The 24112-nt window shown below is 38.8% G+C and overlaps 1 protein-coding gene across 3 annotated transcripts in view; it reads left to right on the top strand.

The window, feature by feature from the left end:
* ARHGAP10 (Rho GTPase activating protein 10) overlaps positions 1-24112 on the top strand; it is a 130820-nt gene that overhangs the window by 75946 nt on the left and 30762 nt on the right. For all 3 annotated transcript variants that reach the window (XM_026848015.1, XM_026848016.1, XM_026848014.1), the window contains one exon: positions 11175-11325. In XM_026848015.1, coding sequence (XP_026703816.1) covers positions 11175-11325 — 151 coding nt within the window. The remainder of the gene's footprint in view (positions 1-11174; positions 11326-24112) is intronic.

The raw sequence follows: 24112 nt of genomic DNA, 5'->3' as shown, positions 1-24112 counted from the left end.
TAGTGACAGAAAATGAGAAGAAAAAAAAGAGAGGGGCTAGACAGAAGTCCCTTATGGAGACTGGAAAGCCAGTCTGCTGAAAGGGAATAGGCATGGTAAAAGATACCTTTTTCTAGAATTCAGACAACCTATGGGCAAAATTATCTCAAAGATGTTAATTCTGAAAAACTCAACAGTTCCTATATATAAGGAAGATACTGTTTTAATTTGTTTTCTGTATAAATCTTTTTATAAAGGGCAAAGATTTTAATTCAGACAAAATATGTCTTTGTTTTAGCTTTGTTTCGTTCAAAAGTGTTTTATGGAGAAAACTTTTTTTTTTATGAAATACAAATGTTTTAATTTTTCTTTAGGCACTTTTATGATTTTTTTTTTTTTTTTTAACTAAAGGGAAGAGTTCAGTGCTACTAACCTCTTAAGCCAATATCAACTTCATGTAGTAATGCTTGGACAATCTTTAGCTTTAAAACATATTACAGTGCATAATACATGTGATGTTTGTGAGACAGAAGAAATGGCAGCAGGTGAAGTCAGTTATTTATCTGAGAGTATGAAATGGCACAGTCAGGTCTGGCCCATGTCTCCACTTAGCAATGACAGCATGTTTAAAGCAGTTCTGTTGCAGATAAATGCTTTAGGGTACAGCGGCACTACCATCATCTAAACTAAGGCTATTTTTTGACAACAGCAGGTCTTTTGAAGTCCTCGTAAAGGAACATATGAGAAATACTAATGAGGGCTTGTTTCAGCTTTTGCGTCGCTTTGCCTTTGGCTGCAGAGGAGGACCAAGAAGCAATGCATTGCAATTGTGGTGGTCTGCTGTGTGTAGCAATTTGAAACCTCCCCAGGCTGAATGTTTCTCCTGCCAAAAAGTGTTCGACTTGGAGGGGGGGGGAAAAATTACATCAAGGTATCTGCATTGGGGCAGAGTTTGTGAAGAAACACATGAGCTTGCAGTTCAGGAAGGTGTACATACAGCATGTGCTTAACTTTAAGCATGTAACTAATCACATGTGTCACTGAAACTATTCCTGAGCTTAATTTACTTTACAAGTCTTAATGATTGGCTGAGCTGAAAGCAGAAAGGGCAGCAGGCACAACAAAGAAATCCATCATGGTTTCTGGTAGAAGTCACAGCAGCTCTTTCGTTCCACTGCAGTGTGTCCAAACTCTTTAAACCCTTTCTCTGCCCTATGGATAGCAGAAAGCCGTTCCATGTAAGACACACACACACAGTGTGGTAAATTGACTGCAAATTTTTTCCTTGTTTGTTTGTTTAAAAGACTTGAGTTTTCTAAATCTGAACGTAGTTTATGCATAGTAAGACAACTGTGTATCAAATCTCCAGTCACATTTGTGACTGCAGTTGATGATAAGAGGAACTGAGGCTGGATCAATATCTGGACTGGTATGCTGTTAGACTGCTCCAAAAGAAACAAAGCATGTACTGTGAGTAACCATATTAGATTAAAAAATAAAAACAAAATTCATGTTCTCAGAGATAAAAGCAGTCTGCTGAGATTCTGTGCTACAAATACATGACATGTACAGATAATATGGACACAGACTTCTGCCTTCTTGATTTGCCTATGTTATATCCAGTTAATTCTGGGGAACATCCCTCAGCTTTGTATGAAATTTCCAAGTCTTCCACTGCCTGCAGGCAATGTTCCTAAGTAAATAAACAGAAATTATGATAAGGGAGTGGAGTTCAGTTGACCAATATTTGCTTCAGTCTGGATGGTCAGGGTTCTGTGCTTGCATGTTTGAAGGAGGCGGCAAGGGGATGTCCTTATAGAGAATGCTAAAATGGATTGTTTTTAAATAAAATTGTGTTAGTCAAAGAAAATACTCTGAAGTGCTGCAGGGGCATGGAGAGGGGGAAAGTTGTTGCACTCGTGAAAAGTTTAAAAAGTAAATTCTTATGCAGAAGCTGTGTGACGTAAGAATTGCACTTTATTGCAGCTTTCAATGGTAAGTGAAGAATTGATTTACAAACTTTGTTTTTTCTTTATATTGGCTAAACTGACCTGAATGCCATCCTGTCTGATCATTGCTAATGGATAATAGTGTAATATGTGTTTGTGTTTCTGTACATACTCTTTGGAATTCGAGTAGACTTTTGCCTTACCAGAGAGGTTAATGTCTTTCAAACTATTTAACAGATTTTTAGAATAAACAATATGTGGCAGTCAAATGATAATATTAATTTCCAATATTTTCATCTGCATGCTATTTATACTATTGAAGCACCAGTACTTCATTGCAGAGGGTGCTGGACACTGAAATGAAAAATATGTTCTTTGCCTCCAAAGACCTTACAGTCATAATGTAAGAGAAAAAAAATAGAATTTAACAAAAAGAGCAGAAAATATTGTACAAAGAAATGATGATATAAATCTTGTAATGGCAGCAGGGGAATCTGTGAAGAAAATACTGGTGAATCTGCGTGATTGGCTACAGTTGGAAGTGTCATTTGCAAATATCTTGACATTTCATTCTGATGCTTTATACAGTGACTGTGTGGTAGGGGGTCAAATATAGGTTTTTAGTCTTGATTATATAATTACATTTCTGTTCATAAATTTTATAGAAGACTAGGTGTCACATATTTATTTTTGTGTGTGTATAAAAGTTTATATATGTATGCTTATTACAAATGAAGGGGAGATCATGTTTACCTGTGGTGTGTTTGGCCATGATTGTTGCTTTTGCTGGCTCCTGACTTAGGTTTGTAGCTGCTGCCTTTTATCTTCTCAGGATTTCTTGCACTCTTTGCAAGAGAAAATACTTGCAAACATTCTCCTTCTGCATTATTTCCGATGTAGTAACTAGGAGTACGTTATGTTTTAGGAAGCTAGGTAATTAGAATGAGTATTTAATCTTTTAACTTGAAGGCACTTTTTAAAATATAATTTTAAGTATTTCCTGTAACTAGACAAGATGCACAAAGCTATTCTGTGTTTAGCTGTAATAGGGAAGGACAGCCTTTTTAAAATACTCTCCTTGGTGTGAGTTACAGTTGGTGAGCACAGAAGAGAAGGTGAATCTGCTGTTTCTGCTGGTACAGTGGACCAATGTGTAGGTATTTCAAGCCTGGTACATGCTTAACTCTCTCATTTCCTTCAATGAATAAAATGGATTGGTTGATAGCGGTGAATGGGCTGCTATCAGGAGGGTTCCTCTCATGAATTGTTAAAACGTGGAGTGAGATGTGATATGGTAGAAGCTGCACTCTTTGTATCAGGAGTGCTACTTTTAGAAAGGCTGAGTCAACAAACATAATTCGCAAGCGATCAAAGGACACATGGTTTTAACCTTCGTGTGTTGTGGTTTTTTTTTTTTTTTTTCTTTCATCCTTTCACAGCTGTCCTCCAGACTGTAATGTCATGTTTTACAGGCTGTGCTTAGTTTCTTCATTAAAGCTCAGATGTGAACTACATGGTTCCAGGTAGTCAGTGGCTATTAGAGGTCCACGGATACATCAGCTTGTCTGAAAATTCCCTCGGTTCTTTTGTCACTCTTGTAGTTTGCAGTTTGTCCAGAGCTCTAGTTCCTTTTATATTAAGAGGAGCAGATAGAAGATATTCCAGTTTTAGCATGAGATTGAGACTCACGGTGTCTGCAAGTCCCTAAAAGCAGAGTTTCACTTGGTTATGGGTAGTCAGGCTGCAAAGCAGGGGGTCTCAGCAGATGATGTCTTTGCAATGAAGAAAAGGCTGTCTTGGATCTATTTATTTATTCATATATTTCCAGAGCTTTGTGGTTTGGCTTACAGCCAAGGATGTTTCCTGTTTTCAGTTTTGACTTATACCCAGTTACTTTTCAGGCTATATCTTCTGTTGCAGTGTAACTAAATAGAGTGTCCCAGGCAACAGCAAGAGCATTGCTGATACTTTCTTGTTGGTGCCCCTCTAGAGGCTTAGCTTCCGGTATCTTTCAACTCAATGTGTTTTTTGGTTTTTGGTGCCCCCCCCCCCCCCTAATGATTGTGAATATTGTTTAAAGGTGTTTTGTGGTTTGTAGTGGAATTCAAGCCTCAAAATCCAAAGCCTCAGGAAATCTGCATCCCATTCAATCTCATAGAAGGCAGTGCACAGCAAATCATATTTTACAGTGTGTAGATACTGAAATGCAGAAGTCAGAAAAACTACTTCAAGGCAGGCACACCTGTACTGGAGTGGACACAGTGCTAACCTTGGGGAGGTAAGTTACTTAAGGATTCTAAGTTGCCAATAATTTATATTGAGGATTGTGTAAACTTTTTTCAAAAAGATTTAATATGATTTTTAGAAATAACTTTATCACACTTTGTACACTGAACACAAATTCTGTTTAGATGTAAAGAATTTCTAGAGCATGTATTTTATATTTATTGAATCACGGGTTTGAGAACCAGAAGAAATGGATCATGTTGACTAAAATCAGAAATTAAATAGTTTGATCTAACATTGTCTATAGTAAAGTAAAATGCAAACCAGTAAGAAACTACAGTAACAAAGGATCATTTTTTAAAGATGTCAGTGCACTAGAAATTTTATAAAATTGTTAGAATAAAGCTTTTGTCCTAGCTCTCCAGAAGCTGTTTTTTTATAATTTCTGTTATGATTAAACTTTTAATATCTCCAGTTAGCTTCTGCAAGCCCTTCAGCTAAGAAAAAAAAAAATCTAGAACTTTTCATCTTATTGAATGTGGGTTTTTTTCAGTTAAAAAATGGATTACAATTAGTGTAAAGTTAGTGGCTGGTGGTTACAAATATTGGTTGAGCTATTGCAATGTATTTTTAAGATGCTTTTTTTCACCTTGCATTTTCTGAAATGCTCGTATCTATAGTAAAATTATAACTTGACATAAAAGACATTGGTTTATGGTTGCAGAAAATGTCAAAAAAAAATGGTATGACCACTGTCTTCATTATCTTAAGAAGAAAAAGCTTAGCCTATCAAGGTAAGAGTATGCTGTGAGCTACTGAGACAGTTGGCGCCTTTGAGCGTTTTTGTCTCTAGTATAAACACGTTTTCTCTTTTTGTACAGGTGACTGGATCTAACCTGAACTGGCTTTGCATTGCATTCTGAAGCGAAGTTGAGAAAAGATTATGGTGATAAGATTGTCTCGCATTGTCCCATCAGCTGCTAATTTATAAAATATTATTTGATCAGCATATAGGTTAGCCAGTTGTCATGGAACTGCGAGGAATACCATAGCCATAAAATGTATAAGGGCAGAGCAGTATATGTGACCTAGGTGGATGGTGTTTTATACTGTTCAATAAACATCAGTTGAAGTCTCTGTGTGTGCATCTTTTATTTACCAATTGCAAATCAAGTATGTATTGGAAGGGAAATTACCCAACTAAAAAAAACTTGTACTGATTATATTCTTGGCTGGAGAAATACTGTCCTCTAAAAAATACAGTTGTAATACTGGAGGCTATACCAATAGCCCAGTTTCAAAGCATTTGGAATGCCCTTGCATATTCTAGCCTCCTTTGCATTAGAGAGCAACTTCTGATACTCTGATTCTTGTTCATGTATTCAGAGGAAATAAAGGCATGTTCTGTGTGGTAGGTGTAATGAAAGTGAATGGGGGTTTTGTCTTGCAGCAAAATCACGGCACAGTTTTAAGCTGTTAATGATTTTTTTTTTATAAGCCTATCCTCATTAGCTCTATTACTAAGCCTCCATTTTTTTCTCCCCTCTTTTTTCATCCCTCTCTGTCCTTGCTGTTTGCCTCCCACTGATTTTTAGAGGAAATTTTAATTACCCCAGTGATACAAAGCAGACAGAGATGACCTGATGTCTGCGTCTTTTCCTAAAGTGATTCCTGGCAAACATACTGAAATTCATTAATTAGTTCTGCTTGAGACCAGAAAGAATAGATCAGTATTCTCTTGTAGCAGCAGAATCTAATCTACATTTCCACGTTCAACTATATATCTACTCATAAACTCATGGAATAGTGCAAGTTAAATCCTCCCAGCCATGGTTTTTTTGCATTTCTAAAATTGGCTCTAGTAAGAGTTCAGGATCTAGAGTCCAACACTATTGTTGCAGATTAAGGGGAATCTGGCAAAATTCCTTGGGCTGCTGCCATGTGGATCTCCTGGTAGAATACAGTATGATAATATGTTGAATTTGGCTCATTACTCTCAAGAAATGCTTCCATAGAATTTGTGGGACACAGGTTTAGAAATTGGAATGGTTGAATGTAGGGATGGCCTTGCACTCACTGCACTAGACAGAGCTGTTATTAGCGGTGCATATCCAAGATGGGTTGTGGTTTGTTTAGCCTTGTAAAGTATCCATTTTGTACTATTGCATAGAGCAAAATAGGTCAAACATACCAGCATTTTAAATTGCTTGACAAGTCTCATCTTTTTTCCTTGTAATTTTTACACCGCAGGCTTCAGGTCTGATCCACCACTTAAGTCAGTGTGCACTTTTAAATTCTGCTTTCACCTAAGATCAGACCTAAACAACCATTTAAAATACTGGACTAACTGGGGTAGGACTGACTAACAGTTGGATTTGCTGCTTGATAAAATTTTGAGTCCTACTTGTGTTAGTCTTCTCCCGTATGTAAATTGTTTCACTTAGCTTCTGAGTTTGCCCCCAGTTAGGTCAGTAGCAGGATGCCAGTGCTTTTGAGAACTACATTGTAGAGAACAGATATTCTATAAATTTAATGCAGTTTGGCCACAGTCTCAAAAGCTGTGTAATGCTGGATGTGACTGTGAAGTCCTTAAACTCAGGTTCATTTAAGACATTTTTACTGCTGCTTGAATGAGGTAATTCAACGAGTGGACTTCATTCTTGTCTTTATATAGGCATCGGTCTAAGCTGTGGTAACTTCTGCAAACTAGATGAGTGATGGTGGTAGATCTGACTTTTACTTGAGGGGAGGCTGCTTTTGGAGTAGCAGAGAGATCTTCTATTAAATAGCATGTTCCAATCCCGTTCTTCCACAGGAGGGTTTCCTTCCGATTGGATGTGTGTGGTTGTCTCGCCACGCATCTGATAGCAACAGTTTGCAGTGCAAGAAGATATTCCAAAACTTAGGTGTGGTTCCATGCTGTTGTGCAAGCCAAAGCACAACAATATTAGCACCATTTCAGGTGCTCACATGGTGTGTGCATGATTTTGAATTCTGTCTTCTGTGCATATGTGGTGTGCTTCTGACAACAGGTCTCCCATCTCCCACAGAAGGCATCTTGCATCAGCTGTGAAGCATTTATACTTCAGTGGCATTTAAATAATGAATAAGGCTAAAAGCAAATTAGAATAAAACCAGAAAACTTTTCTCCCCACAACTGAAATAGAACATGCCTCCATTCCCCCGTTCTCAGACAGATGTTGCAATGCTTCCGTCTGTGCAGCAGACAAATATCCATTAAAGCATGATGAAAAGTACTTGTCTGTTTATGTGAAAATAAAGGAAGAAAGAGAAGCTGAATGCTGTATGTGCACTTCTTAGGGCCGAGGTTGACTTTCTGCTTCCTTTTCAGGTGTTCACCTTTGCAAAACTCTGGTATGAGCTGTAGCTTTGACCTGCAACAGAAAGATTTCTGCTGCTGAAGAAACGTGTCTAGTTATGGATGGGCTATACTGGATTTTTTTTTCATGCTGAAAAGACAAAAAGAAAATGCCAAAGTAGGGATGAACACAAACATGAGATGTATGAAAAAGCAAAGATGGCCCTAAATACACTTTTTTGTGCAACACACAAAGGCAGGATGTTTCCTGTTTCTTTTGTAAAAAAAAAAAAAAAGAAAAAAAACAACAAAAAAACCAAACCACCCTAGTGATCTTTCCAGTGGTAGTTGTGTGTGTGGTTTTGTTTTGGCTTGGTTGGTTGGTTTTGTGTTTCTTAGAATCCCGCAGGGCAACTCGTGATACTTGGTGATTTCATTGCGGAGTATGACACTTAGTCTCAATTTCCTCTGCATGGGTAAATTTGCTCTTCAGATCGTCAAGAGGTTGCATCATCTAGTTCATATCTAAATACTTCTTTCAGGAATCCCTTTGTTCTCAGTGAAGACAGATGTTGAATGGGAGCACAGGGAAAAAAGTGCTACAGCTTTGTAACATTGCATCGGAGAAAAGTAGGAGTGAGAGGATGGAGTTTGTGTGGACCCTTGCCCTGGTCCCAGTCAGTGTGGAGAACACATGGCCTCGTGATACCCAGGAGCTCTTGGGAGGTGATCTCTGCTCCCTAGAAAGCAATATACTACTTACTGACCTCATCCCAGAAATGAGATTTCCCTACCCATCTGTTCTAATCAGAAGTCGAGAGCAGAGGAAGGTAAAATAGGGAACGGACCTGACGACTGCCTGAGAGTCTTTGCAGAAGGATCTCAGACTGCCCTCAGCCCAGTGCTGTCGCTGGGTAGCACTGGGTTGCACTGAGAAGTGCTGTTGAGAAGCATTTATGCACAGCTCTGCAACTAAAAACCTGAAAAATTAGAGGTGATATGTTTATCCTGACAGTGAAAGAGAGGAGTCAGTAACCCTAACCTTTTATTGGGGAGAGATCGTTATCCTGGGCAGCTCGTGTCTACCTGCCACCACTGTCACTATGAAGTTAGCTAGCATGGGTGGGACTGCCACTCTTTGAAGTTTGACTTCAGTGCTTTCTTGTTATTTTTCCTGTTTATTGTATAGGGGTTTTCCCCACGATAAAACAAACCGCTGTTTTTTTTCACATCACATAGCTACTTGCCATTAGAAATCTCCTTTGAATTCATACCTGTCTCCAATTCATTATCCCGTTGCCTGTCTGGCCCCAAGTATCATTGAGTAAGGATCATCTTTATGGTTTTCTTGATTGTGTTTTGCTTTTGTGACTCTTAGTTTCTCACGCTAATAGTTTTAGAAGAATATATTGAAGTAGTTGTAAGAGGTGAGGAGAAAACACTTAAGAACTTCACTGCAACTTGTGCAGGTTGCCCAAATGCATACAAGAAAGCTCATATCTTATGAAGTACTCCTGGGAAATACTTGTTCTTCTTGACATCATTAATTTCAGCGGAGATGCATGGATAAGGCTGTACAAGTAAACACAGCTGTGGAATGTGACATAGTAAACAACATGCTGAAACCTCTTGGCAGAGAGTTATTTACCAGAGAACCCAAACGCAACACTTAGTCCATGGAAAAGATGGCATTTAAAGTTTTGGTACTTTTGAATTTTTCAGAAGCAAATGTTTATCCCTAAACCTGCTCAATCTAGCCTTGTATTTACACATAAGGGGGCAGTGTGGTACTGTGAGCCGAGGGCCGTGTAGGTGCACATTAGATTTCATGATTATATATTGCATCATGTTTTAAGAAATGGCTTTTAGCACTCTGAGCACAATTAGAACTTTGTCACTGTCTGAGAGTGTTGCTGTGTCTGTACTGGGGAGAACCAGGTTGGACTGTTTCCCTTTCTTCTTTATAAACATTTTGTCTTTAGAGTTCCGTGTGCTGTTTTGGCACTCTCTCTCGTAATCCCTTGTTCATAGGCATGTGAAGGAGTGGGAGCCAGTTTTCTTAACACTGGTATGGGGAAGTTCAAATTACATCGTTTTATCTCCCCCTCAGCAACATTCACTTATTGGGAAGGAAGGTAATATTGTCACTGGAGCTTTTCTTTGCACACCATATACAGGCTTCCAGCTGACTGCTGCCCGGTTTTGGCAATATGGTCATTCTGTCACACTTTTCATGGAAAATGGTGTTTCTGATTATTTTGTAACAGCACAGTCTTCTAGCTGCTAGTACAAGAGGGACAATTAAACGGCCATGGGGCAGTGTATACGTGGGTTCTTGGGTCATCTTATTCCTACATGTGTTAATATTCAAGGTTAACAGGCCATGATATGATGGCATGTGGAGTTTCTTCTGCTTCTAACATGATATCTTGGGTTGCCTCACAACAGGATTCTTACGGAATTTTTCTCACCTGTAGAGTAGCCTGACTCGCTTTTAGTTTCCTGCTGGACCTGATATGTGCTGTAATAATCCAAAAATGTGTGGTGTTTCTTCATACTTTCTGCATTAATTTCTACATCATAAAAAGCTTCTCCTTCAAAGGATTCATTAGAAGTCTCATCTTTATAATATTTCCTATACAGATATGTGGCAATGTAAAGTTGCAGGGTAAAACACCATAACTGTTTCATTATATCTTGATATTATTGTGTTGTGTCGCTGTAAGGTGCCATGCAGACACAGGGCTTTTCTTGTACAAAGCTGCTCTTTGTGGTTTTATCTGCTGTCTTTGACGAAATACATATTAAGCTAACGTTCGTGTGAATCTGCCATGTTGCCTTGTGAAAGGCTGCTGTTAAACTGTACATCAGCATACCACTAATTTTTGAGAAGTAAATCAGCACCATTAGACTGTACCCTGTATGTGGCAGTTAAAGTAAAAATGTTAATCAGGTTGAGCAAATTTGCATGGCTGGTTAATCCAGAGAGAAATGACACAGTATTTTGTATGGAGTGGTATATGCTAATGGTCATGATTCAAAAAATAAAATGATAACAAGAAATGAAATAATCTTCATAGGTGTTTTTGTGAATATCATAATATGTGTTTGTGACTCAATATGCAATAGTTAACTGAAAAAGTTCTCCCATGGTATGTTACTACAGGTTTTCTCACTAAAAGACCCTCCCCTCAAAATTTTCCCCTTGCTCTCTTCAAGAGTATGTTTTGGGTTTTGGTGTTTTGTTTTGTTTTTAATTAAAATGGCCAATGTTATAATGATATCAGAAGTTTTGAAAATTAAAATTGGTATTCTGGCAAAATTATAGTTCCTAGCTAATGCTATATGGCTTTTTGGTTAGCAATTTATAAAGTTAGTATCCCCTTTTTTCCCCTTCCCCTCCATCCCAGCTGGCAAGCATGGCTGCAAATATTTTGTCTTTGGATTAACTGATTTGCAGCTTGGTTAATGTGTAGACAGTGCTCTTGCTTATTTTCATATTTTATTTATTTATTTATTTGTTTTAAAAGCACTCATTAAAAACCCACGGCATACTCCCAAACTTGAAGGAATGGATTTTTGGCTCCTGCCTGCTTTGAATGAAATCCAAAACAAATGTTGTTTGATAATGGTTTTCAGTTGCATTACACAGGTTGCTCTTAGTGATAAACAATTAACACCCTTTGTGTTCTTGATTGCAGATTTTCAAAACCCTGCCTGATGCCACTTTGCCTGAGCCAATCTCTATGTCAGTATCTCCTCCAAATGCCCCACCAAGGCAATCAAGAAGACAAGGACAACGTATTAAGAGGCCTCTGGCTGTTTACAATCTCTGTCTTGAGCTGGATGATGGTAAGATGTTAGTAATAATTTCAGTCTTTGCAGCAGATGGGCCGTGTATCCTATCTTCAGTAGGTGTTTTCATATTTCATCTGTGCACTTGTTTAATTGCTTTGGAACATGAGAAAAACCAAGGAGACCACAGAGGGTACTGTCCTGTGCCATGTTTAAAAGTAGGATGAACTGTCTTAAATATGCTTTTCCCCTCTAAAAGAGAAGCAGCTCCTGTTTCTTTGGGGAAATCTTTGACCTCTACTGAAGATTACACAGCCATAAGATAAATAGAGAAAGAACTAAAATTATAGCAAATCTTTTATGAGAAGAGCTAATGCACGCTACAGTTAAATTCATATGGATTAAAGGCTCAGGTCACCACCACACTGGAGAATACTGCTACTTTACTTAAATCTTTAATACCTTGATGTAACTAGTAGTAAATACTTGTAAACTTGCCTTACTGTTGGGAAGCAAAGAAAACAAAAATCTTGCTTTTCATGGAGTCTGCAGTAGCAACATACATGAGGCAAAATGTGTATAACATCTTATATATACTGACTGTTGGCCAGAAACGTAACCATTTTCCTGAAATGTTGTGGTTTGGGGTACCTACAGTACCGAGAAGGCAAGTCAGGGCTCATTTTATGTTACAGATTTTCTCCACCCTATTCCCTTTCTTCTTCCTAATGTTGTTAGTCTTTTCACATGAAGAATCAGGGATCGGGGCACAAAGTCCAGTTATCACCAAGTGAAAATAAAGAGGAAGATTTTGAACTCATGCAGTAGTATGAGATTCACTGATGAACTGTCATTGAATCAGGGGTTGATTTCTTACGGAAAGAGCACAAATATTTACAACAGCTCTTAAGTGCAGGTTTTAGAAATAAACCCAGGACTGTTTACTGTCTCAGAGCCAGTTTTACAAAGAATCTGCAAGAAATTCAGCATGCCTGCCATCAGATCTAATTCACCAGAGAGATACGTAATCTCTGTGCCTGTCTTTTCTTGCATCAAATATAGAACTAAATGACTTGACTAGAACGTGTTTAAGGTGCATCAACTTAAAAAGCTTAAGCTGTGTTAATTTGAATAATATGCTACCAAAAGTTAAGAAAGCTCTTGAGCTGTATCTGCGGTAATGTTTATCCTCGTTTGAAAAACAAAACAAAATTGAAGCCACTCACAGAGTGGTTTGCCTTCTAATTTTGAATGTGAATCCCAGCAGGTCACAAAAGTACCACAACCTCTTCTGTGCTGCAAGATGTGCACTCACTGAGGACCTGACTTTGACCCTAACACAGTATACAGAAAGTATTTGGTGGATTATTTTTATTGTAAGATCCAAAATTACTGTTGTGTTACTGTTGAAAATGGTTATAAATGCTCCTAAAATCCAGTCCATATTTTTGTCTAATTTGAGCATCCCAACAAAGAGAAGAACCGGGGTTGTTAAAGGCTGTAATTGTTATATATCTATCATACACAAATTTGGTGCTTGTCTGGGACTTCTAGTGTGGTGAATTGCAGAATAACCTAATACATCATCATGTGTGGCACAACTGTGATGAAGCCTGAATTGCTGCAGCTGAACTCACCCTTCCAGGATGGATGGCACTGAGTTTCAATGGCATCTGAAAAGAATATTTCTCCTTGTAACTTCTTAAAAAAATATCCTCTGTAGTGTCTTTAGCTCCTACTGAAGGTAGCAGTATTCTCACAGAATCATCTGGGTTGGAAAAGCCCTTGAAGCTCCTCCGGCCCAACCACGAACCTCCCCCAGACTGTTCCCAACCCCACCAGATCCCTCAGCGCTGGGTCAACTTGAATTCTCAGTCTGCTATTGCTAGACACTGTCAGTAGGTCCCGACTGCATGCTAAGGCTTATTTTATTTGTTTTTAGGTAGAGAGTTGTCGGTGAGGTAGTCAGCAGTTGGTACAAAGGTTGCTTGGCATGCGTGCAGTATACATGGCAATACAGTACCTTGAGCTCAGCTGCGTCATTGCATTAGCTGAGGAACCACCCCAGTGGATACAGGGTGCATAAATCAGCCAGGCTGATGAATTATCTAGTCACTGAGAAGGGCTCAGAGCCTCCAAATACACGCCGTGGCCTTCAGTTACTTTGTTCTTTGGAGAGGGGGGAAGGAATAAAAGTGAGCCTGGGCTTCATTCCATATTTACCTAGTTTCTTGGCTAACAAATGCATGTTTTATAACTGCTCTTTGGAAGATTTTATCCTGTGTGTGTTTTTAACAGGAAATTAAACATTAAACCCCTTCCCTCCCCCCCCCTCTTTATTCACAATGGCATGAGTTAAGCACCAGTGTTTTGTATTTCCTGGATGTGGCAAAATTATCATAATCTTGTTTTAAACCAAGTAGCTGATACATATTTATATGTAAATATATTTGTAGACAAATATATCTCTAAAGTTATTATAACTATATATAAATATTGTCTATGTCTTGAAACTGGAAGTATGTTGGGAGACAAAAATTTCTCTGTACTGGAAAACTTCTTGAGTGTGTTTCTTTTAGGATTGTTATGCAAACCAGGAAATTGTTAGAAAAGCGGAAACAAGTCTTTAACTATCAGCTGCTCCAGGGAGTTAACAGGCTTCAGAATCCACTGCTTGAATTGGAAATGCAGGGTTCGGGCCAGCTTTTCTTTTTAAAAGCACGTTTGCAGTTGGGAAGCTTCTTGACTGCACACCAAATGTATGCAGCAACCACCCAGAAAGGGTTCTGAGTGACATAAATATCGATAAATATAATAGCTGAAGAACACACACTATGTTTGATAAAAATCTTTATTTTGCCTTCTAGTAATTAACTCTACTGAGTTCTGATAGCACAGAGATTTTCCTTGTACATGGCAATTAGATGATTAAACCTATTTGCAAACAATTCAAGTATTATATTTACTACCATAAGGATCTTCATTTCCTGAAAGACAAACTTAAGTCACAGATGATACTGTTTTTCTTTCAACTTATTTCCTCTGTGGTAAGCCAGTTACTAAATTTTCACTCTGAAGTTTTTCAACATCTCAGTTTCTCAAGTAGACCTAAACTTAATGGGGAACTTTGAGCTACTTTCGTATGTGGCCTAAACCCGAAGTTCTTGTTTCAGCAAAATGTGGATTCGTCTGAGATTTACATTAGGATCATTTCCAGAGTTTTCTTGACTTCTAAAATGAAGATGTGGGATTTATGGTGTGGGGTTTTTTTCTTTTTCTGGAAATAGTTTGGTGTGGTTTTTTGTTTTGTTTTGTTTTGTTGTTGTTGTTTTGTTTTGTTTCCTTCTACTATCTGAATGTATTTTAGAGTCTGTTATTAGTAATGCAGAAACTCCTGGGGCTTACAGTCTCAGCTATGTAAAAATGACTTTGCATTCTCTCTCTGTCTCTATATAGAGAGAGAAAGACTGTTCACTAGAACAGAGGGTTGTTTATCCTGTTCTTTTAAAAATGTCATTGGGTCTTTATTTTCCATTTGGACAGTCAGTATATATCAGAAGAGAGCTCCATTTATATTTCTCCTAGAAGGCAATGCAGAGTTAGAGTTTTGTTCCCTCCCAATTTTATTTTAATTTTTATATTCTTGTAGCAAAACAATTTTTTTTTTTTTTGTTCAATCTTTTTCTGTACCAGAGACTTGGAGATTACTGAACTATTATTGCAGGGCTGCTAGAGCGACATGGCAGGAAAAGTCCTGTGTAAGGTAGCAGTGTAATGCAGTCCATCCAAGAAGAACAGAAGAGTCAGCATGAGTTGCGTAAATCACACCTGGAGTCAAGAAATGGGCCTTGTGTGATTTGACCAACTACAGAACAGCTTGTTTTCTAAACAAACCAAAATATACTCCTTAAGCCACAGTGCTTGCTGATACTTTCTTCTATTTAAATAACCTCTAGGTGTCAAAATTTTTGCATTGGCACATACATGGACATAGCACACTAGTGTCATACAGGGGGCTTTTTGTTTTGTTTTTAAGGCATTTTTCTCCTGTCCCCTGACTCTGGAACTCAGGAGGCATATGGGGTGTTTGCAATAGCTGCTGCTGTAAATTTTTCTATTTATAGTGCTTTAGAAAAAGATTCTTGTTTAGAATTATAAAAGACATAAAAATTAGAACTGCTATTTAACCCTTTAAACCTTGTGCTAACTTCTATTACCCTCCGAAGTATTTAGGGAAGCCAAAGTATGAATGGTATGTTAGTGTTGAATAGGAGTAGCTCCTTCTTATTTTTTTGTGGGAATTGGAGTGAGACAGTGTCTTAAATTGGATGATAAATTAATTAGCATGAACTGCTGTGGCATTCAGTTGAATTACTTCATCAAAGTAAATATGACAGATGTAATGGTTACATAGCTTCCATGAAGTATTCCCTATCCCTCCTCCTCCCATCCCTTCCTGCCCCAAACAAGTAAGTAAAAACCCATAAACTTCATTTGGAACTACTAAACATAAAACCTGGATGTTAGAGAAAGCCTTGTATTTATAACAAGGAGACTGGTCTTCAGGGCTGGAACAGCCCAGAGCAGCAAGGTTGCAGGTGTGAAACCTGGCCTTGAACTCTTTCTATTTCTGAATCTGCTGCTTGGAAGTGTTTCTGTAACCTGGCGCATAGTAGGGGAAATGGAAAGAAAAGCAGCTACATAGGCATATCAAAAAGCCATAAGGGCTCGTAACACTTGCTTACAAAGCTATTGTTAACAGCTGAGCAAAACACACAGCTATGCTGTTACAAATAGGTGCACCAATATTAGTTGTGAGGGGAAGATCAGGATGATTGCTGTTTGCCATGTACAATTTTAAGATAGTTTGTATTTCACCTTGCTGCAAGAATAGTTCCCGTAATTCTGCGTGATCTATCACAGCTTTTTCCACTTGATGGCTCTCAGTCGGATGAGTGCTAGACAAAGTAAAAGTCTTTTTGGATCTACTGCCAGTAAAGGTGAATCTTTTTCTTAGGTTAATAGTGGCTATGTATAGGGTCCCAGTTTCCTATTAGATAATCAACTAATGCTCGGGAAGCTTTTGGTCCGTAGAAGATACTTATTTTCTTGGAGGTATCAAATAATTTTAGTCCATGTTTTGTATACACAGTGTACATTGTCTGGCCATTGTTGTAGCTGTGAGTAATCTACTTGCTACAGCCTACTTGCTCCACAGTTAATCTGAAATCAGATTTAACTGTCATAATGTGGTAAACATATCCTAAGTTGGTTTTTTTTTTCAAATGATTTATGTCAGATCTTCATGGTTGCTGTGTGAATTGCCTTAGAATCATCGCCAGTGCTTGTCCACTTTCAGTATACGAAAGTTAGAGGCTGTAGATGTGTACAAAGTAAACACATCCACGTGTACACACACATGCACACAGCAGAAGTCAGAGGTGTAGGGAAAGGGAATTTGAATCGATTTAAAATTGAAATTTGAATTTAAAGAATGAATGGGGAGTTCAGGAGAAGGGGTCAGTCTTTCCTTGAGGCCTGGCAGTATTAAAAATCTCTGATCTCCTGTAATAATCCTTCATCTCTTTAATTCTCTACCTTCTGCACACAGACGTGCAAGGGCACATAATACTGTAAGAAGGCCAGTTTGGCATGCTAAAAGCCATTAATCCTGGGCATGGAAGTCACTGACGTATCTTTGCTACATGCCAGCTGTGCCCTGGCCAACCTCTGTTGGTTGAAAGTAAATGCTGTCACCCAGAACACAAGAGTGTAAGTGAAATGAAGACTTCAAGCTGTTCAGCTCTTCAGCCAGTTTGGTGTGGATAAGAGTTGCATTTCACCGAATAAGGTGTTCCTTACATGGGGTGCTCTTGCTTCCCTTCACTGGTGACTAAGATAAGAGAGAAGAACTTAGAGGGGGGAGATAGTGAATTTTCTGAAAGGCTGATATGCAAGTTAGAAAATATGATTCGTCTTCCTGTTTTGCTCCCACTCTGTCAATGTTTTTTAGTCCATCAGGAAAAAATGTATTTTTATTCTTCCTAAGCTTCTGGGAGTCTTTGTCCTATTTAGGTCTTCTTTTTCCCTTTTATTTTCTCTTTTCTTCTTTTGAAAATTGCATTTAATGCAAAGTTAATTACATTACTGTCATTTCTTTCCTTCCCAGCTGTACTTGCAACTTGCTGAACCAAGAAGGAGGTTGAGTACGTAGGGGATATCATGGAGAATAGTGGTGGGACTAGCTTGGCTAGAATTGCAGTCTCGTCTAAGACTGCTTGACAGTAGCCAAGTGAATTAGCCTCAGAGACCATGTTAATGGGAATCTGCAAGCAAGAAGATTCCTGGCAAGTCTGGTTATCCCACCGAGCAAGTAGATTTCTGTTGTTCTGTAATGGGTGCAAATTCACTGATGACGAGAACATTCACCTCTTCTGTCTTACTGGCCATCAACATAGTTTGGTCCTGCCAGTGTGCTTGTACAGCATCCTCTATCCATCTCCACAGCCTCCCTTCCACAGTGCAGCTGAGGCTAGCCCCGAGGCCTTGCCAGATGTGGAAGAAGAAAAAAGAATTAATAAAAATGTTGCACTGGGCGACATCTAACCTCAGAATATCAGGCACGGATAATGGCAGAAGAATCTAGGCATGGAAGAAAATGACCTAACTGCATTGAGGTAGCAAGTGTGTCTTCCGATTCTTCTGCCTTTTAAATCATGAGCTGGGAGATTAGGAGGTTCCTAAAGAAACGTGTCACCTGGATGTTCAGTTAAAACAGCTGATAAAACTTCCTTAAGGGCTGCTTAGCTTGTTTTCAGTCATCTTTTTAATAAGCCTGAGGCATCCTGCTTCATTCATTCCTCCACTGAAGTCACTGTTCCGGCAAAGGAGAGAGGTGAACAAAATGAGAGAGGAGGCACAGCCAAGTGTCAGCAGCATACCGAAAATGTTTCAGAGTGGCTTTCTTATGGGAGACCTGTCACATACACAGTGTGAGAGCAGTTAGTCTTTGTCATTATCCAAGTACCACCACAGGTTTTGAAATTATTGGTAAGAAACGTCTCCTTTTAATAAGTCGTGGGAAGTAATTGCAAGTGAAGTAAGCTAAATGGCAAGAGAAGAAGAGACAACAGCATGGTATTATCTCTGTTTGACAGCTCAGGAAAAAGAGTATGTGAACACCTTACCTTTTTGGGTGTGGAAGGACCCTGACAGAGACATTTTCCAGCTGATCAATGGCTGAATTGCTAACACAACAGAAAATAAAAAGATACATGGAAGAACATTTTCATGGCCTTTGGAGTTTTTGTTGCCGTTTAAGAAGTGCTGCTGAATTATGGAACTTTTAGCCCTGATCATTGTATCCTTTTTTTGATCTGCTTTGCTTTTTCACAGTTCTCACTGATCAGACTAGAGCTGTTCTGGTGGTAGGTTTCAACACAGTTCTGGACTATAGGTAAACATTGCCTAGGAACTTAGGAAACCCAAAACACACAGTGCTAATACCTAAAAACTATGAAAGCTTTGGGACAATCCATTTATTGTCAGAGTTTTCAGGAAGTAGCTTCAGTTCATCACTGCATTTTTCAGCTGTGAAATTAATGTATGGCATCTGGCCAGCCTGGTAAGGCCGGAGGTTGTGTGCGGTTTCCTGCCAAGCAAGCTCTGGTTAAAAAAGTGAGTAATCTTTGAGTTTAGATACTGCTCTTGTTATCTTAATATACAGAGATCAAAAGAGGAACCCCTCTGCATGCTTGTATCTGATTTCTGTTGTGTTTCAAAATTTAATTATGTGATATAAATTAACACCCCAGCCTTGTATCCGTGACTCTCTTGAACTGTTTTTCCACAGTTTGAGGAATAAATTGGATTTCTTTGCCCATTTTAGTTTTAGCTTGCTCAGTGAAAGGCTTACCTACAGTTCCATGTGTCTTTGGGATTTTATTGATATAATATAAGCAATATTTCTCCTGAATTTTGAGAGAGGACCTGCAATAAGGGAGATATTTATTGCAATAATTGCTTGCTATGACAGGTTAAGTATATGTCTAGAAAGATGCTTGTTTAAAGTTGAACTTTGCATTTTAGAAATGAGCAAAAAAGTATCGAAAAGGAGGATGGCAGGGGCATCGTCCCCAAACCCCACTTGCCCCTAAATGACTTGCAAATGAGCACATTTCTTTCCCTTTCCTAGCCCCAACTCAGACACCCACCCTTCTGGCTACAATTCTTGAGTTGCATCAGCCAGTCTTGAGGCAAATTCTGTCTAGTGCAGCTTCCTCCTTTTTCTGACGTATCTGAATCATTATGGAGTTGGGAAAAACAATCTTCCTACAGAAAAACTACTTTGTGCCTAGGCTACACATGCTTGTACATGCACCCATTTGAAAAATATATCAGAGTTGGTCTTTAGGAAAAAAAATGTAGTCAACGCTAATAGTTGTGTTAATTATTTTGTCTGAGAGAAGAAAATAGCTGGCATAGATTATAGAATTCTTACTGCGTGTGTTTTGAAATATAGCATGGAACTGATGGATATGTGGGCTGGTGCTGTCCATTTGCTCCATGAAAGCTCTGTTGGTTTTAGGGTGTGTGAGTCTGTGATGTCTAAGCTTATGTAAGAACTAACTATATACTAAGGCAGTACTGCACTGTATAGGGTTTGCTACACAGTGAGGATAATGGATACTTTTTGATAATGAAATGTGGTAATATAAAGCTATTTTTCTGAGTGTTTACAGAAATCTGACCTCCAAAGTACCCATTAATCAGGAATAGTGAAATAACCCTCTTGCTTAGTTTTAGCATTCTCTATGATTATTTTTAATCAAATAATAGATTGTTGTTAGCTTGCTTTTACCTTAGTTTGGAAACTTATGTGTTTAAATAGCACAATTTCAGTAGTCTGGAGGTGAGTAATAAACAGTTCTGTTGACCAGTTTCAGTGGTGTGAAATACAAAAGTACACAGTTTGTTAATTTACTCAGAAACAGATGACTTCATTAATTCAGAAAGCTTTAAAAAATTTGAAGAAGAGTGCCTGAGTTCACCTGGTGCTTGGTGTGATTACTGAAAGATGATTTGTACCGTAAATAGCCAAGAGGTAATGTTCCAGGCCAAGAGGGAATGGCCTCAACCTGCCCAGGGCAGGGTCAGGCTGGCTCTGAGGAAGGATTTCTGTGCAGAAGGGGCTGTTGGGCGTTGGAATGGGCTGCCCAGGGCAGGGGGGGAGTCCCCATCCCTGGAGGGGTTGAAGAGTCGGGCTGAGCCAGTGCTGAGGGATCTGGGGGAGTTGGGAACTGTCAAGGTTGGGTTGATGGTTGGACTGGAGGAGCTTCAAGGTCTTTTCCAACCTAGATGATTCTGTGCTAGTGAACAAAGGATGCGGCCCTGTGTCTAGAAAAGGCCGTTCTTGACTGTGGAATCCTCTGATCACTCAATCACATAAAGCTTTCTCCACAAGTGTTAACTTCTAGCTTTCCAGGAATGGCTGAATCCTTTCCAGAGTGATTGGTACTTCTATCATGGGATCACTTTGTTTTATTAGCTGTGTGAGACAACTTAGCTTCAGTTACGTTTTTCATGCCTGTTTTCTGTGGGTGCTGAAGCTCTAGCACATGGACCTACGTTCTCACTTGGCAGAGGATATTTACAATACTCATATTTTTTCTCTGTCCCTGATCTATGAGATTCCTATTAAAATGAAAACATAGTACGTACCCACAAATTAACATAAGAGCAAAGCTACTTTCTACTTGGTTAAACTTCTGTATTATTGTGGGAAGTTAGCTATTTACGGTGAATGAATGTTTGTTATCTCAGAGCTGGATGCAGCTGTGATGCTGATGGGGGAGGAAGGGTGGCTGCACAGCAGCGCAGCTGCTGCTTCCCCAGCTCGTGATGCAGAAAATGTCAGACTTGAGGTAGAAATAGGGATTTTGCAGCATCTTTAATTTACTCTCCTCGGTAATCCTCCTCATCACCCCTTGTCTAAAAGAAGACCTGTGTGACTGTCAAAGTAGAATAAGACATGTCTTTTATCCTCTTATTTTGCCATGATCTGTGTATCCGATGAATGCTTAAAACATATGACAGTTCTGTTCTGCCCATTCTGTGTATCTCAACAGAAACTGTCATATGTTCCTCATTCACTCCAGAAACATTCACTTTCATAAAATGTTTTCATCCTCTGGCTACCCTCAAACTATAGACGTTGGTTGTAATGTTGATGTTAGATTAATCTTTCTTTTAATAGTAAAGTATGTAATTCTTTAGTTTACTTAAGCTGAAATTGGAAGAAAACTGTCACTCAAGCAAGTAACTGATAGTGGTTAGCTCTCTGGTTTTCGTAGGTTTTTTATTACAAATGTTTTTTCTTATTTAGAATTCTTGGAGTAAAGTAAGGATCTGATTATTGACACTGCCAAAGTATTTCAGGTTTTTTCAACTTTGGATGCCAACAAAAAATATTCTTAGACTAGCCAGATGGAAAAAGGAGTAAAAAAGGCAACTGGGAGGCATGTCATGCTCAGTTAGGTAGAAGCTGAGTTCAGAATGCTGGTATGGAGGGTCTGAGAGCCTTTAATATCTCAGGCTCATCCAGACAAAAGGGAAAAAGGATTGAGGGTTACATATTTGCTAGAGAGAAGCTACATGAGGTAAGTCTTGGTCTATATATGTACTTCCTTACTTTGTGGGGATTTTTCATTATGAGAAAGGGTGACACGAGGTGCAGAAGGAGGAAGGATATTTGGGTTAAAAACCGAATGGTAAGTAGTACCAGTTAACCACAACCAGTAAATGGTTAAGATCAAGCTAAACTATCTTATTTTCTAGATAGGTCTGCTGTGAGCTGTGAACAGCCATAGAGGCAAGGCATGGATATCTATTGCAGAGGCACAGTGAAAGCTCTAAGGCTTGGATGAGTGTTGTGATTAGAACAGTGAAACACAAAGATCATTTAGATGACAGTTTAAATGGAGCCGAGCAGTCAAAAAATTTAAATAGTATGCAAAAGGTGGTGAAAATGTAAAACAAATTTTAACTCCAAGAGTAAAATTGGATCTTACACCTATTTCTGTAGGATGAGGAGATGAATCGTAGAAGCAGCTTGGTGGCAGCTCTAGAAAGATGGCCAAGCTGAAGGCCAAAGGCACTCAGAGGCTTCCCACAAATATGAAGAAGAAAGGGTGAAGAGTTTGGTGGCTGGAGTGTTGACAAAAATTTGAGATGTCATACAGACTTACTGCTTTTATGCTGAGAACCCTCATGCCCTTCATCTGTTCTGCCTCTCTTTGGCACCTAAAGATGAGTGTAATGGAAGAGAAAAGGGAGGGGGATTGACATTTTTAGGGAGAGAAAATGGAGGCTCTAAGAACACCAAACTATATGTTCAAAGGATTATATAAATTAGCTTTAAAATAATTCACATATTCTCTATTTTATAGTGTAAGACCTCATTAGAGTTCAAGTGGTAGAAAAGAAGAATAGGAAGTTTCTGGAGCTCCTCTTCGGAAGGACCTGCCAGTCCAATGTGGCAGTCAGCCTTTTCATAGAAGTGGGAAATCTGACGGTGCTGCTCACTGGAGAGCAGTGTTGGAGGGAAAGAGGAGTGAGAGGAGAGAAACAATAAAAATATTAGGGAGCCCCTGACCTCTGAGGTAAAATGAAAACCGTAAAGCTGATTCAATTTTAGCAATGTCCTTAAGCACCCTTTAAAAAACAAACCATGTCAGAACTTTAAAGGCTTTTTAATCTCCAGCAGTTTAGGATCTTTACCTGCTCCACAAAGCAAAATACAGGAAAGGGGGGGAAGGAAATGGGTAGCAGTCAATATGCATTACAAGTTTGGAAGAACCCTTAGAAAGAATTTAGCTATGAAAATTTGATTTCCTGATGATTTATAATCATCAGGATCAAGCAGAAATCTTCACAGGTAGGCCTGTTGCAATACTTTCAATAATGTGAAGCCATCAAACTTGTCCTAAAAAAGTTCTCTGGTCATGGGGTTGTTAGGCCTGGCAATGTCAATTTTTAAAACATGTTGTAGCATGCTGAAGAAGTTTGAAGAAACTGGAGGAGTGCTAATATAGCAGCAGTATTTAGAAAGGTAAATACATATCCTTGATGATATATTTACACATGGAACAAATTTAAGCAGAATTGCAAATAATAACAATGGCAGTTATATAGGACTTGTGGTCATGTGCTAAGATGCACCCATTCAAACAAAATATTCTTGGTTGTCTTGAGAAATAAATTGACAGATTTTTGGAGGAAAAAGTAGCATGTAGCTACAGAATGCAGGACTGCATCCTTAAAAACAGTGACTCTGCTAGTCACAGTGGGCAGTTGGCTCATCATAAGCTATTAATTTAAAGCTGTGGCAAAAAAATGCCAGCCTTGGATGTACAAACGGGATTGATGAGTAGGAGTAAGTGGTGGAAAAAGTGTCACTCATGGGACCGTAACAAAAAATCATGAACTCAGATCTGACGTACGCTCTTCAGAGGGAACCCTGGGATGCTGTAACAGGTTTATAAAGCAGGTGCATGATTCCAAACCTGCAAAATCCCTTATAGTAAGAGATTTATTGTTAAACTTATGAAGGAGATCATTTAAATACCTTCACACAGCACAGAAACTGGTTATGAGAGATACTATAATTAGTAGCAATGCATATTACATGGGTCATGCCTGAAAATAAAGCCTAGTGAAGTGAATCATTGAGTATGTTAATTGGCAGCCAATAGATTCTCCATTACCTTTATAATGCGCTGATGTCTCCAGACAAAGATTCTCTGTAAGATACAGTTTTGGCCCAACATGAGATGGGCATTAATCA

This window comes from Athene cunicularia (assembly GCF_003259725.1).
Source record: "Athene cunicularia isolate RWA chromosome 4 unlocalized genomic scaffold, athCun1 chr4_part2, whole genome shotgun sequence".
In the NCBI taxonomy this organism is placed as follows: Eukaryota; Metazoa; Chordata; class Aves; order Strigiformes; family Strigidae; genus Athene; species Athene cunicularia.
This window is presented reverse-complemented; position numbering and strand designations above follow the sequence as displayed.